Genomic DNA, 18,666 nt, shown 5'->3' on the forward strand with positions numbered 1-18,666 from the left:
GGTAGCGGGCCACGAGAGTTAAGGCTCGAGTGTGAAATTTATGGTTTTTTCAGGGTTTTTATAATTAAAAAAAAAATCTTTTTTATCGTTAACTCGTTTCCCTGGGTCTTTTCCTGTGTATTATGAATACATTTTCTTTTTTTGATACCGGTACTGGTTTTATTTTGTTGTATTTATCTGCATCTGTGCTGCAAAAAAGGTTGGGGACCGCTGGTTTAGAGAATTTAGAGCAGTTTCAGTGTTCTGGTCCGAGCCACTTAAGTTCAAAGTGGGCTGCTTGTGGACGATGATGTAAAATGACTTTCACGTCTCTGCTCTAGCTCAAACCATGGCAACTAACATACTTTAAAAAAAGAATTCACAAGAAGAGAAACCTGTGTGTTTTGAAATTTAGAAGACAAGTTCTTTTTTTATTTTGTTTTTTGTTAATTTTTTCGTGTGAGCATCTCTCTGAGCTCTTACTCAAATATTTTTATGGTTCTGCCAGACTCAGTGAAAGTGTTTTTGTAGCCTCTGGTATTTTTTTATTAAAACAGTTTACCTTGGCAGGAGTTATATATGTTCAGATTAACCAACAAAAGTCTGTTAAACTGAGGAGGGTATACAGTAGTTTGAACTCCAGATCTGCTGGCTCCAATCCTCTAATGGGATCTCAGTTTCCAAATCTTCTTTCCATGTATTTGGCTTATGATGGGAAATGTCTGGTTGAGTACAAACTGTAAAAATCTGATATGATGCTCCTTTTAAACCAATCCCTTGAGAAGATTATTTTGGTAAGTATTTGTCTGTCCATTCATTCTCTTCCATATATCCTTATCAGGGTCGCAGGGGGAGCCTGTCCCAGCTACCACTGGGTGGGATCCTGGCGGAAACCTGGACAGGTTGTCAATCTGACGCAGGGTGGTGTTTTGACTATAAATATTTTTATTTGAGGTTCTGCCAGCCTTTCAGCACTCTTTCCCATTCTTAATGTTGTATTTAGTGGTGAGTCAGACTAAGTTTCGTCCCAGATCCAAAATTTGGAGACAAAGCGATTACGTACGATTATGTACGATGAACATGACACGTGAAACAAGCACAAATGTAGAACATAATGTCCCATTTGGAGGGAAAAGATGAAATAGACAGGTCTTTTTCAAAAAGATATGGCTGTGAATAAGTGCGGTATGCATGATGCAAAGTTTCGTTCAGACAACTGAGGAAGCTTCGCCCCAGAAAGGCAGCAGGCCCAGACAAGGTGTGTCCGAGGATGCTAAAGGCGTGTGCTGCTGAACTTGGGGAGCCGCTACAACGAGTCTTCAACCTCAGTCTGCGACTGGGGAGAGTGCCCGCCCTATGGAAGACATCCTGCATCGTCCCGGTCCCCAAAAAGAACCGGCCCAATGAGCTGAATGACTTCCGACCGGTGGCACTGACGTCACATCTTATGAAGACTCTAGAGCGGCTCTTCCTCAACCTCCTCCGACCACAGGTACAACATGCCCAGGACCCACTACAGTTTGCATACAAGGCGGGTGTCGGAGTGGAGGATGCCATCCTGTACCTCCTACACAGAGCCCACTCACACCTGGATGGGGGAAAAGGCACGGTCAGGATCCTGTTTCTTGACTTTTCCAGTGCCTTTAATACCATCCGGCCCTGTATGCTTCAGGAAAAACTGAACAGGATGCAGGTGGACCCCTGCCTGGTGGCTTGGATCTCCGACTACCTCACCGACAGACCACAGTACGTCAGGCTGAAGGACATCACGTCTGACACAGTGGTCAGCAGCACAGGAGCACCACAGGGAACTGTGCTGTCCCCTCTTCTCTTCACCCTGTACACCTCTGATTTCTGCTACAACTCTGAATTATGCCATATTCAGAAGTTTGCAGATGACACGGCCATCATGGGGTGTATCTGGGATGATCAGGAAGAGGAGTACAGAAGTCTGGTGAGGAACTTTGTCGCATGGAGTCACACAAACCACCTGCAACTCAACACCTCAAAGACTAAGGAACTGGTTGTGGACTTCGGGAGGTCTAGAGCAGGTCCACTGCCGGTTCAGATAGAGGGGGAGGAGGTGGAGGTGGTCAACAAGTACAAGTACCTCGGGCTGTGGGTGGACAATAAACTGGACTGGTCATGCAACACAGAGCACCTGTATAAAAAAGCCCAAAGCCGACTGTACTTCCTCAGGAGGCTGAGGTCTTTTAACATCTGCAGGAAGCTCCTGAGGATGTTTTACCAGTCGGTGGTTGCTGGAGTACTTTTCTATGCTGTGGTGTGCTGGGGGAGCAGCACAGCAAAGAAGGACTCATCCAGGCTGGAGAAACTAATCAGGAAGGCTAGCTCTGTGGTCGGCATGAAGCTGGACACTCTGGTGACAGTGGCAGAGAAAAGGACACTAAAGAAACTGATGGACATTATGGACAATGCCAGGCATCCTCTGCACACGGCCATAAACAATCAGAAGAGTCTGTTCAGTGACAGGTTGCTTCTCCCAAAGACAAGAACTAACAGACTTAAAAACTCCTTTGTCCCACACGCCATCAAACTGTTTAACTCCTCTCTGGAGGGGAGAGGGAGGGGAAACAGGAGGACAAAGGAGGGGGGAACAACTAAGCTGTAGTGCCTCTTCACCTCACTGTGCAATACCTTTGTGCAATACTTTTGTAAATAGTCAACAGTGCAATAGACTCAATACTTGAAATGTGAAATTCACTTGTATTTTTATTTTTTATTCCTATTTATTCTATTTATCCCCTTCGTATATTTTATTTATTGTCATGGTCTGGGTCTGATGACCCAGAGCTCATGTATTTCTTGTATATGTTTTTCCATATGTTATGGTGGTTTTCTCTCCCTTTTTGTCCTTTCTCCCTGGGTGCTCCCGGATGTTTTGGGGTCGCTGAGGGGACTGCGACCCGGAAGTGTTCCCGCACTGGGGACTGCCGCACCTGCCGCCCATTAGCCCTCACCAGCTGCAGCTGATGGCTTCATGAGGGGCGCCTTATTTAAGAAGGTGGCGGAGCCCCAGTCGGTGCGGGATTATACTAAGTCGAACCTGTTAAGTACCTCTGTAGATTAGTGTGTTGTGATCGGCTTCGCTACTAAAGGCTGCCTGCTGAGCTGTGTGTGTTTTTGTGTCACCAGGAGTCGGGAGTCAGGAACGTCGTCACGAGGGGAAATCACAGAGTGGAATCGGGTTTTTGGAGTTGTCACCTTTTCACTGCTATGGACACGTGCACTGTGTGGGATTCTTGGAGGAATCGCCACAGGAGTCACAGTGCTTGAATTGTATATAGTTGTCGTTTCTGTCCACTCGCCATAAATAAATCCACTGTCCTTCACTTGAGTCTCGCGTTTGGGCCCTACTTTCTCTACAACTCCACGGTCTGCCGTCGCAGCCCGTGACAGAATAATCCCGCCATTATGGGCCCAGCAGACTCAAGGACCGTCTCACAGGAGGGATCGCTCGCCCAGCTCTGGAATTACTGTCGGAGCATTATCCAGGCGGCAGATCCACATAAGAGACACATACAGGTCGTATTTTTTGATACTTTCCTGTCTTCAACCACCTTTTCTGTGAGCTTTTTGGACATTAAGAGATTAATTTCGATTATAACCGTACTGAGGGCAAGTTCCAGCTTTGAGCTTTTTGGTTTGGGCTGTCCGGGTGAGGCGGATGTGGCGACCTCCCTGGGAGCCCTTGCTGCCTGTTTCTTTTTTCATAGGCAAGTAGCTTCCCCACCGTCGCTTGCAGCTCACTTGTTGGACCCTCCATTGCGGGGGAAACGGTTCCCACGCTCTCTGCACCTCACCACATCTCCACTTACCCCCGTGGCATCTGTTGAGTCAGCAGACGAAGGACCGACAGCTCGAAACCACGCAGCTGCTGTCCTGCCCGGTCGGCTGGTGGAACCTCAGTCGGACATGCCGGCCCCGGCATCGTTTGGAAAGCGACGTTCACACCGCCGGCGCGCCTCACCACCGCCAGGTTCCCTGACTTCTCCTCAGCCGATTGGGTCGGAGGTCGATACACCGGCTGGACCCACTCCACCAGCGTCCCATCAGTCTGCTATGAGCGCAGCTCTCTCGGCTTCACTGTCCACATCACCTACTTTACCATCATCTCCACCGCCTGCGGATGCCGTATTACCATCTACGCCACCGGCTCGACCATCCATAGCTGCAATGCAGCCGGAGGGGCTCGGCGAGCGAGAGGAGCCCTCGCCGCCTGCAGAGGAGCCTGCAGAGGAGCTCGGCGAGTGGGAGGAGCTCGCGCTGCCCGAGCCGGAGCTCAGCGAGCGGGAGGAGCTCGCGCTGCCGGAGCTCGGCGAGCCTGCACCGCCGCTGAAGGAGGGACCTGCGCCGCCAGCTGTGGAGCTCAGCGAGCTAATGCTGGAGGAGCTCGGCATGCCGAAGGAGCACAGTGAGCCGGGGGAGCCCAGCGAGCTAATGCCGGAGGAGCACTGTGAGCCGGAGCAGCTCAGCGAGCCACCCACTGAGAAGCCCGCACCGCTGCTGGCGGACCTCAACGAGCCGGAGGGACCGGCGTTGCCAGCAGAGGAGCTCAGCAAGCCTGGTGAGCCCGCGCTGCCACCGGAGGAGCTCGGAGGTCCGGAGGGATCCGCTGAGCCAGAGCTGGAGGTCGGCGTGCCGGAGGGGCCGCCACGTCCTGCAGCCCGGCCGCCACGTCCTGCAGCCCGGCCGGTACATCGGGAATCGTGGGTTGTGCTGAGGCGGGAGCAGCAACGCCGCCGCCACCGGACCCGTGGCCGCCCGCCGGAGCTGCAACGCCGCCGCCACCGGACCCGTGGCCGCCCGCCGGAGCTGCAACGCCGTCGCCACTGGACCCGTGGCCGCCCGCCGGAGCTGCAACACCGCCACTGGACCCATGGCCGCCCGCTGGAGATGCAGCACCACCGGCTCCGTGGCAGGCCACCTGACGTGCTCTGTTGCTGCCACTGGACCCGAGGTAGGCCGCCTGAACTATTTTTCCACCACTGCCTGACCCACAGCGGGCTTCGCCTGTTTTGCTGTCCACTGGGTCAGCCGCCAGAACTGTTGCTGCCACTAGGGAAGTGGTTGGACTATTGAACTTGGTTTTTTCTTTTTTGTTGGCTGGTTTTGACGGAGAGGTTTTGGGGCCCTCCGTCCTGGACCCCCGCCGCCCGCCCTGGGTTGGTTGTGCTGTGGCTTTTGTTTTTGGTTTTTTTTGGGGTTTTTTTGGGTCGTCGGGTGCCGACCCTTAGAGGGGGGGGTACTGTCATGGTCTGGGTCTGATGACCCAGAGCTCATGTATTTCTTGTATATGTTTTTCCATATGTTATGGTGGTTTTCTCTCCCTTTTTGTCCTTTCTCCCTGGGTGCTCCCGGATGTTTTGGGGTCGCTGAGGGGACTGCAACCCGGAAGTGTTCCCGCACTGGGGACTGCCGCACCTGCCGCCCATTAGTCCTCACCAGCTGCAGCTGATGGTTTCATGAGGGGCGCCTTATTTAAGAAGGTGGCGGAGCCCCAGTCGGTGCGGGATTATACTAAGTCGAACCTGTTAAGTACCTCCGTAGATTAGTGTGTTGTGATCGGCTTCGCTACTAAAGGCTGCCTGCTGAGCTGTGTGTGTTTTTGTGTCACCAGGAGTCGGGAGTCAGGAACGTCGTCACGAGGGGAAATCACAGAGTGGAATCGGGTTTTTGGAGTTGTCACCTTTTCACTGCTATGGACACGTGCACTGTGTGGGATTCTTGGAGGAATCGCCACAGGAGTCACAGTGCTTGAATTGTATATAGTTGTCGTTTCTGTCCACTCGCCATAAATAAATCCACTGTCCTTCACTTGAGTCTCGCGTTTGGGCCCTACTTTCTCTACAACTCCACGGTCTGCCGTCGCAGCCCGTGACATTTATATTGTCTCTGTATTTATATATATGTGTGTGTGTGTGTGTGTATATATATATAATATTCTGTAACTCTGTAACTTCTGTCGGTGCTGTGCTTTTTTGGAAATCGAATTTCCCAGAGGAACCCACCCGAGGGATTAATAAAGTTCTATCTTATCTTATCTTATCTTAGATTGCCCCACTCATTACGCAGAAAATAGGGTACATACAGACATCTATACATAAGATAAGAGATAACTCTTTATTGTCATTGCACAGTCATACATGGTACAGTAGTACAATGAAATTGGAAAACTGTCCTACGTCGGCACTACATATAACACAACACGACACGATATGACACATCACAACGCAACACAAACAACACAACACAGTATATTAACTTAGTATAAAAAAAGAAGAATAAGTGTATGTGTATTGCACACTAATTATTATTGCACCTTGTTATAAATATAAATATTATTATTGTTATTGTTTTAAACATTGTTACCTCCCCCCTAAAAAAGTCCAGGTAGGTAGCCAGTCAGGTCAGCTATTTACATTGATCAGGGCTATTGCCCTGTTGTAAAAGCTGTCCTTGAGTCTATTTGTTCGGGACCTCAGCAGCCTGAACCTCCTGCCAGACGGCAGCAGCTTAAACACCCGGTGTCCTGGGTGTGTGCAGTCCCGTAGGATGCTGCGTGCCCTCTTGAGACAGCGAGTGCTGTACAGGTCCTTCAGGGAGGGAAGAGGATGTCCAATGATTTTTTGGGCCATATTGATGACCCTCTGGAGTGCCTTTCTGTGTGCAGCTGGAGAACCACACACCGATGCAATATGTCAGCACACTTTCAATGGAGCAGCGGTAGAAGACGGTCAGCAGCTTCCTCTTCAGGTCCATTTTTCTGAGGATTCTCAGAAAGTGGAGACGCTGTTGGGCCTTCTTTAAGACCGCAGAGGTGTTAGAGCTCCATTGGAGGTCTGTGTCTATGTGCACACCCAGAAACTTGAAACTGGAGACCCTTTCCACGCACTCCCCGTTGATGCTGACAGGCTGCAGCTCGGACTTCCTCCTTCTGAAGTCAACTACCAGTTCTTTTGTCTTGGTGGTATTGAGGTCCAGGTTGTTATCTACACACCAATCTGACAGCCTCTGAACTTCAGCTCTGTATGCAGTCTCATCTCCCCCAGAGATGAGCCCCACCACGGTGGTATCATCTGCAAACTTGATGACTTTGTTGTCTGGGTGGGAACTAACACAGTCATGTGTGTACAGAGTGTACAGTAGGGGACTCAGTACACAGCCTTGTGGAGAGCCGGTGTTGAGGCTGAGGGCTGAGGAAAGATGAGGCCCCACTCTAACTCTCTGTACACGGTCTGAGAGGAAGTCTCTGATCCAGCGGCAGGTGGTAGAAGGAAGTCCGATTTCCAGCAGTTTAACTATTAGTCTGTCCGGGAGTATCGTATTGAAAGCAGAGCTAAAGTCAACAAAGAGCAGCCTGGCGTAACGGCCCTGCACTTCCAGGTGAGAGATGGTGGTGTGGAGCGTTGTAGCGATGGCATCTTCAGTTGATCTCTTAGCTCTGTATGCGAACTGGAGCGGGTCGAGTGTGGGTGGCAAGCAGGACATGATGTGACGTCGGACCAGTTTCTCAAAGCACTTCATTATAACATGTGTTAGAGCAACTGGTCGGTAGTCGTTGAGGCTGCTAATGTTAGTACGCTTTGGCAGTGGGACAATTGTGGCTGACTTTAGGCACGGCGGGATGCAGGACTGGGACAGTGAAGTGTTGAAGATCTTAGTGAAGACCCCAGCCAGCTGGTTTGCACACTCTTTTAGGACCTTTGTGGTTACCCCATCTGGTCCGGCGGCCTTCCTGGGGTTCACTGCCCTCAGTGTGCGCCTCACCTCATATTCCTGCACTATGAGGCTTGGGCTGCTGCTGCTGTCCGATGTTTTTGCTGCTGCTGCCTCTGGTCCCTTCACCTCAAAGCGTGCGAAGAAGTGGTTCAGCTCCTCCGCAAGCTCAGTCAATGTGGTATTGCAAGGTTTGTAGTTGGTTAAGTGCTGAACTCCCTACCATACCTGTCGTGAGTTGTTGGTGCTGAAGTGGTCTTCGATCCTTCTCTTGTACGCTGCCTTGGCCTCTCTGATGCCTCTTTTCAACTCAGATCTGGCTGCACTGTACTGCATACTATCACCGGATCTAAAAGTGGCGTCACGTTGCTTCAGCAGGACCTGGACCTCTTTAGTCATCCAGGGTTTCTGGTTGGAATACACCCGGAGACGTTTGTCCACAGTGACACTGTTGACACAGAAGTTAATATAGGAGAGCACTGATGTTGTGTGCTCTTCAAGGTCCTGATGTTCGAACACGCTCCAGCTGATGTGATGCACCTTCTGGCCAGGTTTTCACAGTTTTTGTGACTGGGGGGGCTCTTCTCCTAATGGGAGTGTATGCAGGGATCAGCAGCATGGACATGTGGTCTGACAAACCTAGATGTGGTAGAGGGGTTGCTCTGTAGCCTTTTTGGATGTTGCTGTAGGCTTTATCCAATGTGTTTTTCCCCCTCGTTGCACATTTAATATGCTGTTCAAATCTGGGGAATACTGACCTTAAATCAGCATGGTTGAAGTCCCCAGCTATAATGTGCACTGCGTTTGGATGGGAGTTCTGCTGGTTGCTTATTGTCTTGTGCAGCTCCTCCATGGCCGAGTTAGCATTAGCATCGGGTGGTACATACACGGCCGTTACCATGACAACAGTAAACTCGCGAGGTATGTAGATGGGTCTGCACTTCACAGTCAAATCCACACAATTCACATCCATACACTGTGATCATTATAATTAGGTGCTGAATTATATTATAATGAAGTCAAGGCAAGTGGATCTATTCAGAAGAAGCGATGTTCCAGCAGTGCAGATGACGGGTATTTGGTAAAATGAAACATCCTTGCTTTGCAGCCTTCATTTTGTTAGGAAGTCATTTAAATATGTGACACGGTTGCATTGTCTGGTCATTGTTATGTTACAGCCTGTTGCTTTATTTTATGATCTGAGATGCCATCAGACACAAATAGTGAAGACCAAAAAGTTTAATCACACAGATGATCAACTTAAATTACTAACAAAACCTGTTAATGCTAAGGAAGGATTATTTGTAGACTTTTGCTCAGGCCTGGTTTGTAAATTGGCAGTGTGCCCTAGCTCTTCTTGTAGGTCCAGGAGTCGCTAGTATCTGCTTGATTATAACTCCTCATCAAGCCTCCTCTGTCATCAATCTTCTTTCTTTTACAAGGGTTTTAGGAATTGAGGCTTAAAGGACACAGGAGACGAGGTGGCACCACAGAGAGAAATAAGGAAAACTATGATGTGAAGATACTGCTTTATTAGCGACCACACAATCCCAAAGACCTACATCGCACAAAAAGTGGCTTCCTACATGCCTTTAATTGTGGGAGTCACACTGAACACACTGCAGCATTGTAAATAGCCGCAGCTGCTTGGTTAACAGAAGAAGGACAGCAAAGAGCAGCGCTCTAAGGCTGCTACCGTACACAAGCAGCAGGACTTTGCTTACACTCAGCAAATATGAAAAGATTTCCTGGACAGATAGCTTAGCCTCAGCGGGAATACTGTTTACTGTTAACTAGAGGGATCAAGTCACTGCTAAAGTTTGAGAATTGTTTTATGTAAAACCAGAGCTTGACTTTTTTGTGGTAAGATTGGGGTAACCACGGTTACAGCTGTTACAGGTCCTTCAATGAGAAATATTTCTGACTTTGTTTTGTTAGATCTCTAACTGATCTAATTTATCTTCTCCAACGAAGCTGAAATTTCTGAAGCTGTTTTCTAATTTTGACTTTTTTCGGTTCAGTCGCCCTCTGAAGATAGATGGGAGACCCATAATTAAGAGAAAATTCAATATTTTGTGCTATTAACTCATGCGGATCCCCCTAGGCTGTCCCTGCTACTAATAAAAACTGACATTGGAAAAAAAACGAAAAAGTTAGTTCTACTTCCTGTGAAATGGTAAAAATGGCCTGCATTTGTATAGTGCTTTACTCAGTCCCTAAGGACCCCAAAGCGCTTTACACTACATTCACACATTGGCAATGGCAAGCTACGTTGTAGCCACAGCTGACCTGGGGCGCACTGACAGAGGCGAGGCTGTCGGACACTGGCGCCACCGGGCCCTCTGACCACCACCAGTAGGCAAACATGGGGTTAGTATCTTGCCCAAGGATATTTGGCATGCAGCCTGGGATCGAACCACCGACCTTCTGATTAGTGGCTGACCTGCTCTGCCACCTGAGCTACAGCCAATGAAATGATTTTTTTGATCAATTACTCAGCTGTTGATTATGAATATGGCTATTCATATATTTCTGTTGCTCGTACAGCCACCAAATAACTGAGTTCCTTCCCCAACAGGAAGCTTTTTTCTGCTGGTCTTGTTCTTGCGGTCACCACCCACAGTTAGACCCACAATAGGCTGGTATGGATGCACATCACTGCAGAAGGCCCTCCCCTCTCACTTGGTCATGTATTGGTAAAGTCAGTTATTTCAAATTTGAACCATAAAAACAAAACCAAAAGTTTTTGTTTTTTTTAATGTTTGAATGACATTAAAGTTTTTCTCTCACCAAGCTGTCGATCCATCCAAGATATATAAAAAACAAACAAGAGAGATGAAAGAAAAATGGCTGATTTATGGCTGATGCATCATACATTATTAATAACCCGCAAATATACTAGTTTTAGTTTAAAAAAAGAAGTGAAGCATGGAGGTTTGCAGAGTATTCCCTTTCCTGGGTTTTTATAGTAATCATGTTCCAGCATCACATGTAAACATGGTTTTTATTTTTTTTTACCTTAGCCCCATTTCTTTCCTGACCCAGTTTATTCTGTGAATGTAAATGTGGAGCGTCTTTGGCTGTTGGTATGTGATGCTGTATCATATCGCAGCGAGCTGTGTCGGGGAGATGTGCTGTGAGGGTTTTTGGATTCAGAGTACAGGCAGCAAATGTTCAGAGGCACCAGGCTGTAGACCAGAACCAGGCCTCAGGACACCTGCTGCTTAAAGAAATAATCTTTATTAACTATTTCTGTGGTATTTATATGAAATACTTTTGTATTACTTCCTGTCAATGGCCACTGAGCCCGGGTGGGTCAAGCATAGGTAACAGATAGATGGATGGACTTGTTCCCACTTTATCTCACCCACTGAAGTCTTAAAGAAAAAAATGACTCTCTGACATTATCTCCAATTATTCTCTTTACTTTGAATTAAAAACAAGAGCAAACAAACAAAATAGATCCATACAGTTGACATATTAAAGAAATGTGATTGTTACCGTCAAACATCGAATTCCAAAACTGACACTAGTTTATAAAACATAAAAACGTCTCAAAATCAGAGTTACATCTGGATCCAGGTTTGTCTGCATAAGTTTGTCGATGGTCTTTACATCACTGCAACAGTAACAGAATTACACAGACAGCAGCTACTTTAGTGACTCCAGATTTGAAAAAAGTCAAAACCAGGAGTGCTACCACAATGTGTAACACAACAGGCAAACAATATGGTCAAACCACAGAGTCCTTTACACACCATGGCTGCACTTACAAAAAATACAAAGACAGTTGATTCTGAAAACTTTGGCATTTTAGGAAAATTCTCTTTATATATATCCTGGCTTTTATTTTTGATACTTTTGTCCAAAATTCCTAAAACTTTATGAGGATTTTTGCAAAGTGAATGATCACAACATAGTCCAACAGCAGCCTGATCAATCTGACCAAATAAGTACGCAGAGAAAACTTTAATAACTATTATCACAAAATTAAATCCATTTTTTTTATTTGGCCTGATAAAATAAATGACTGTTATATTCCACCTAGCCATCAACTCTGTGTATAGAGAGAGATGGACGATACGTGTTGCATGTATAAAACAATGAAATACAACAGAATACAAAATTATTCCTTCACATGAAATTAAAATGGAACAAAGAGAAAAGTTACTTAGTCAGTGGCTCTAGCCTTACTACACCTCTGCTTCGTTTCTTGTGCCTAAATCATCAACCAAACCTGCTAAACATAACCTAGTTAGAGATACTGTAGGAGGGACATAATTTTGTAAAATACTACCAAGTCTTTCCAAATTAAAATTACATTAAATCTTGTTAAAACAGGTTTTCACCAAAACAAAAGAAAAGAAAAGAAAATATTGAAATTATTACCCAACCTTTCTTTTTTAAACCATAATTAACATCTGAGTACCTACAGTTGATTTTGCACTCTAACCTTAGCAAATAAAAAGAAAACATAATTTCACAATGATTGGGATAGAATCCACAAAACAATTTAAATTAAGACCTGGGTTTAAAACAAACTGAATTTAGTCAGGAATTCATTGTTTCTGTATTATTGTTGGCTTAATTAGCCACTTAGCTATTCTCTCCCACGGGGCCCAAAACTGACAGTTCCAGAGCTCATACTTCTCTTATTTCATTACTGTTGTTTACAAGCAGCCTCGCTGCTCTGATCCTAAATCTTTTATCGGTTCTCTTACATCTGCTGTTGGAAAAACAGGTGAGGCAAACAGTAACTAACCCGGCTACATCCTTTAGTAGAAAAATCATTTCCCTCTTTCAAACAGCAGACCTGACAGTCACTCTGTGTGATATGTAGAGCAACAGCTATCACATCTTTAACCTTTTTTTCTTTCTCTGAGCTCCCTTTAACTTTCTTGGTGGATGTGAAGAATTCTACATCAGTATGATATTGCCAGTTCTTCAGAATGGAATGACTTAGAGAAGAAAATTTAAATGAACCAACCAACAAACAAAACGTATTAGCTTGTAAAATTACAAGCCAATACCATTTTGTAACTTTCTATTACAGTCCACTTACAAAAGCCAAGCTAATATTTGGAGGAACTATTAATATTAAACTTTAATAAGTTCAGATACATTCAGCTTTTACTCCCACCTCTGCTTCGGGTTGCCTTTGCTTTCCAGCACTCTTGTTAACCCTGTTCTGCAGCATCTCCTGTTATTTGATTGGTCTCAACAATTTGTCTACAAGGAAAAAAGTTGTTGCTTATGAATGCTGATAACATCAATGTCTCATACAGGTCCCACAACGCTGAGCATGTTTAGCCTAATAACAAATTTATTGTTTCACTGTGGCTTTGTACCACAGAAAAACATCATCCAACACCATATTTCATTTTATTACAACGAAGTGAATTGTACATCTGTGCAGGGGCTTCTAAAAAAATTCAATATCCTCTGTCTTTATAGAGATTTAGTAATCTTTAAAATTAAATTTCAACCACTGAGTATAATGATGCTGTTTTCATATGAGCAGGTATTGATGGTTTTCTAACACTTTAAAAATCACTGGCTGTTTAGTCACAATGCAGAGCAGAACCAGAGAAGCTGTCTGATGCAGAAGATCTGCTCCACAAAGGGGTTAAAATAATGCTTTTCATATGAGGCATAGATAGGTGTCCACAAAACACCTGACATGTTAAACTGCAACTGATTCATTACTTTGATGATGACTTCTCAACTCCAAGGACTTAATTTTTGTTAAACAGCTGTTTTTTCAACATCCTCTCAGTGTATAAAACCACTGAAACAGCAATGTGTTAAAAAAGGTGCATTCTTTTTGCTCTCATTATTCATTGAATCTTTGCCATGACGATGCCATCTGTTTCATCTAGTCTAATTTAAATTGTTGAGTAGGTGTGTGTTTTAACTGCATAACATATGCAACACCATTTATTTAGTCAATGGAGCTTGCAAAGAAAAGCGTCTGGACTTCTTTAAGTTGCTTGAAGACGTTTCACTTCACATCCGAGAAGCTTCTTCAGTTCTAAGGTCAAATGGTGGAGAGTCCCAGATTTAAACCTAGTGGGAGTATCCCCCGCAGAGGGACAAAAGGACCCCCTGATGATCCTCTAATCGCCTGAGCCAAGGTGTGAAACTGGGTGTGGGTCCTAATCAGTCAGGGTTTTGGGTGAGCTCATAGTGAAACCTGGCCCCACCTTATCATGTGAATTCCATTTATTTACTTTCCTTTTGTCCTTTCCTTACACTTGGTTAGTGACTTTTGGTGGGATGTTGGGTGCAGTATTAAAAGACAGTGACTTACTTAAAGGTACCCTGCAAAGATTTTGGCTCATGGTAAAGTAATACATAACTATGTAATACGACACTGATGGTCGTGCTATCAGTGGGAGTTCCCATATTCTAGGTTTTTAACCAGTAGGTGAAATTATTTAGCTCTCACAGTGACTGCTGCTGAGGCTCATTGGGACCTGCACTAACTGAAAAGTTGGGTTCTGCTAATACTGTGTCATTCTGGCCTCTTTGAAACAAGCTCATAAACAGAGTGGGTTTGGTAAGAACTGCTGAACATAACTGGTGTTTGTTTTAAACACAACTCCACAGGGCACCTTAAACTGATTCCTTACTCCTTACATAGTGATGCTTGGTCAGAAACTTCTTCTACTCTAATTCTAATAGTGGGTGCACCATCTTATCTTCATTTTCAGTTGGATTTAAATGGACTAAACACCACAGGATTACTTTTACCTTCAGGCTCATTATTGCCTGATCCATACATTGATGGACTCCGGGTAAACCGTACCAGGTGGCACTTTGCAAAAGCAACATTAAAGGGATATCCAGGGTGTCAAAATCGGAATCCATGTGGTCCAGACCAAACATCACTATGTGATGAGTTAAGGGTGAGACAAGGTTGGTGTGTGCATTCATAGTGCAGACAGTGATTTTTTACAATTTTAGACCAAGCCCATGCAAGTGTCAGGCACTGAGACTGAGTCTGAAACGCCGCTCCAAATATTTCCTGGCAATAAATCCATGGTGCAAGCTCACCTTCATGCACTGTTCCAGCTACTTTCCTCCTTTCACATCCTTCTCCTCATATTAGCAAAAACAGTAAAAAACAAAAAACAAAACACACTAGATAGTATATAAGCATTTTTTTTTTTTTGGAAATGTCATCATAAAAATGCCAGTGTGCACGGATAGTTTGGCTTGAACATAATATAAACTATGACCTTTACAGTGGATACAACTGCACTTAAATACACTTTTTCCTGCCAATCAAATGTCTCCTACTCTGCTGTACTCATCCTGCACCATGTCAGCTTCAGTAATCATCCTCTCATTTGCATATAAAATCTATTTAACCTCAACAGTCATATACATTTATTCACAAATGTGCACAAAATACAAATATAGATTCATTTATGGATTCTCTCTAATTACTGAATGTCTGCCTCAGACATGTTCTTCCTTTTGTTGTTTTCAACATAAAATACAGAAGCAGCAGAAGTTTTTTTTTCGTCCCCTTTTGACAGCTTCATCTGACCTCTGCAAGTGTCTGGAGTTCTGGTGTATTTAGGCTCGTCCTGGTTCTTCCTCCTCCCAACACTATCATCTGATAAGGTGGCAGGAAATCCAGTCTAATCCCCACTGATCCACCCAAAGGTATGATAGAAGGTAGACACCACATGACTGATGCCAGGGAGCTGGCAAAATGAAGGGGCAGCTGAGGTTAGAGCAGCTGAGCATCCATGGAAAATGTAGTTATGTGAACAATGTCTGACTTTTTCACCCTTGTTGTCCAAAGTGTTGTAACAAAATAGAACTGTTTTGTTGGGATGTGCCCAACTGTGTTTCACATCATCCACACGGACGGTACCGTCTTTTCATCTCTCTGATTTGGCTCTCAGACTGGAAGATAACGTTCAAAGATTGTTTGGTGAAAAAAAATTAATTGATATGTTTGTCAAGAGTAATTTTGTCTTTTGCGGCAGTGTACAAAAGATTCTGAAAGAGCAGCGAGCCTGAAGATGGGGATGATGATCTGTGATGCACATGCTTGTTTACAACATTTTTGAGGAGCAATCACAGAACTTGTTCACCTGATCTGTTGATGAAGCTGTGTGAATCTGAGGAAACTGTTGTGGAAATGTTGAGCATTTAAAGGCTTCTTCTGCTTTTTCAGTGACCTCTGTATTTCTGAACCCCTGACTTTGAGGCACATTGTCTTTGGCACTTAAAATCTCAGACCCTACACTGTAACCACAGAGGGGGGAAACTGAAATTGCTTGCACTGGATTGGCCTTTAACCAGGATTTTGTTTCAGTTTCTTACACACAGCTCTCGTCTTTGTCTCCCTGGCTTTTGTTCTGCCTGGATTTTTTCATCTCCTGCCCAGGAGAAGAGAACTCTTTTGCTCCACTGCTACAATGCGCCACTCCATTTCCTAACTTCCCGATGTCTCCCAAAGGTAGCTGGGTGGAGCTGTAAGCCAGTGGGGGGATGGTGTTCACCAGTATAAGCTGAAGAGGTTTCTTCTCTGGCTGGTACTGGCAGCGAACGTATCGCAGAAACGCGGCGCGGTACGTCTTATTGAATAACGTGTAGACCAGTGGGTTGACTGCAGAGGACAAGTAGCCTACCCAGACGAAAACATTCAGCAGACCTCCCATGACTCCCGGGTCACAAACGTCAGGTTCACACACCACCACCAGCACATTGGTGATGAAAAACGGGCACCACATAACCACAAAGAGAAAAAACACCACCCCAAGGACCTTTGAAGCCTTCTGCTCGTTGCTGATCGACTGCATGGTGCGGCGCCCAAAGAGAGAGCCAGATATGCTCCCGCGGGCACCACCCAGCCCGCCGGTGCTCCCTCTGCCTGTGGCGTCACGGCTTATCGATCGCCTGAGGAGTTTCTCGGAGGACAAAGATGTTTGTGGAAAGAAGCTCAAGGTGAAGGTAGTGCTCCATTTGGGCCGTGGGACCAGCTGGTCCAAGCAGAGGGTGGCTTCGTTCTGCAGGGCGTTGATGGTCAGGAAATAGGTGACGACCATGATGGTGAGGGGGATAAAGAAGGCCACGAAGGAGCCGACCAGCACGAAATTGTTATCTGTCAGCAGACAGCTGCCATCTTTGAAGACCTTGGAGTGGTCTCTGAGACCCAGCACAGGAATCGGCATTGAGATCCCTACAGAGAAAGACAACAGCAGAGACATGAGGAGAACATTACAATTAGATAACAACCTCTATGATTCATGTAGATATTAGTGTTTGTGTCTGTACCAGAGGAGATTAGGGTCGGCTGGTGAGAGGAAACCTGGCTTTGTGCAGCAGTGGATGGATTTTCACATGAGTTTAAGTTTTATAGTCATAAATCAAAACTATTATCGGAGCACACTGATTTGCAGGCTTTATCTGTGTAAACAAGCAAAACTTTTTTGGCATAGAGACGCTGAAAAAAGTTCACGTCCCACAGCCCACGGTTTCTATCACTCATTAACAATAAAACAAAGATCCAAGTTACTTAACCTCCTAAGACCCGAACTCTTTCATGGCATGCATTTTAATTTTTTCTTTGCTATTTGGGTTGATTGGGACCTGATGAATGTAAAAACAAAGAATTACCAGATTTTTTGTTTTATTACCTAATTTTTATTTCTGAGACAAATGAGATCCACATATGAGGACATTGGTTTTAAATCTTGATAGAACAGTGGCAGTATAATGTCCTGGTAAGTGGATACAGGCCCTTGTAGAGAAAAATTAAGTATTTTCATCCAGACATCCAAAAATGTGATGTCCACATATGTGGACGCCAGGTCCTAGGAGGTTAAAGCTCAGCTTTTTTTTCCTTAAGAAAATGACATCCAACTTCACGTCATAGAACTACACCTGTGGTGGCTCCTTGTCTCACTCCAGGACCCTGCCCCACAGTTTGAAACCACTGATTTAGCAGAAGTACTGTATACACACAAACAGTGTGTACATATATTTCACATATATTAAATCAAAGGTTTATGTAGTCAAATAATTGTTTGTTAAGTAAAATATAGACTGAATGTATACCAATCAAACACACTTATTTGACCAGATTCCATTAACTTTAACATTTCACGTTGCAATTATGTAACAAAATTACATGGATTACATTTAAATGTAATCAAATTACTTTAAGTCAGATCTTTGAGCTTAAATATTTCTTTTGAGTGGAGCTCACCAGTCTGCTCTATTTCACCGCACGGACACAACAGTTGGACCGTATCTGTTCCCAAATAAAGGCGTCAAATTTTCCATTAAGTTTGCAGCTAAAACAATTTTTTCCATTTTTCTGTCTGTCACAGTGTGGGAGGAAAGTGCAGGTTTGCCTCCACCTTACTCCTGTGGGCTGAATCTGAGGTTTGACAGTGTTTCCTTCTCCCTCTGTGGCTGACAGTAGCAGTTCACCTTGCATACTTGCCCATTTTATTACCCGATATACATCGGCTTTAAAACGTTTAACGGTGAACTTCCTTTATTGTTTTGGGTTATTTGTTCTTTTTAATTGTCTGCAGGGGCTTTGGCAGTCACACGTTGTGATAAATGTAATAAGAAAATGTCTAAAAAAGGTTTTGGATGATACTAGCAGGAACTGGGTAGAAGGAGATATACTGAGCAATCTCCCACACGCCATGTTCTCATTACCGGCTCATAACAAATAGAAGGAAAGTGACAGAAAGAGACAGAGATAGAGCGGGGAGAGGAGGAGGGCGAGATGGTTGGAGATGGACGGGCGCAGCGAAGGTAGACTGAAATTGTTGCTGCACATTAGGAGCAGGAGGGTCAAAGATGGATAATTCTCATTAAGTTTGGCTGGTTTGACAGAAAACTGGTTTCGGTGCTTCACTGTGAAGCTTTGCAGCCCTCATAAAAGAGATATTTACTCCCATCCCAGTC

The 18,666-nt window shown here is 45.0% G+C and overlaps 2 protein-coding genes and 1 long non-coding RNA gene across 3 annotated transcripts in view; 2 read left to right on the forward strand and 1 right to left on the reverse strand.

Annotated features, from left to right (window-relative positions):
- Positions 1–2,730: 2,730 nt before the first annotated feature.
- On the forward strand, positions 2,731–3,337 carry LOC147311090 (uncharacterized). The gene is made up of 2 exons (XR_015125515.1): positions 2,731–3,048; positions 3,136–3,337. It is a non-coding gene; the product is annotated as an uncharacterized LOC147311090 (long non-coding RNA).
- Positions 3,338–3,414: 77 nt separating this feature from the next.
- Positions 3,415–5,082, forward strand: LOC147311091 (uncharacterized). The gene has a single exon (XM_086265625.1). The coding sequence runs from the start codon at positions 3,415–3,417 to the stop codon at positions 5,080–5,082; it is 1,668 nt and encodes a 555-aa protein (XP_086121751.1).
- A 6,051-nt stretch (positions 5,083–11,133) lies between these two features.
- Positions 11,134–18,666, reverse strand: part of htr2aa (5-hydroxytryptamine (serotonin) receptor 2A, genome duplicate a) — a 108,449-nt gene continuing 100,916 nt past the window's right edge. Inside the window, exon 3 of the mRNA XM_086265717.1 lies at positions 11,134–16,921. Within this exon, the coding sequence (XP_086121843.1) occupies positions 16,059–16,921 (863 nt within the window). The 3' untranslated portion in view covers positions 11,134–16,058. The remainder of the gene's footprint in view (positions 16,922–18,666) is intronic.

Source organism: Aulonocara sp. 'chitande type north' Nkhata Bay, linkage group LG16, assembly GCF_057382095.1.
Source record: "Aulonocara sp. 'chitande type north' Nkhata Bay isolate Kocher_YH1m ecotype deep benthic linkage group LG16, A_spYH_male_GT1.1, whole genome shotgun sequence".
Lineage (NCBI taxonomy): Eukaryota > Metazoa > Chordata > Actinopteri > Cichliformes > Cichlidae > Aulonocara > Aulonocara sp. 'chitande type north' Nkhata Bay.

Excerpts from the sequence above, each read along its gene's own strand:
- LOC147311091 (XM_086265625.1), top strand. The coding sequence starts at position 3,415 with ATGGGCCCAGCAGACTCAAGGACCGTCTCACAGGAGGGATCGCTCGCC.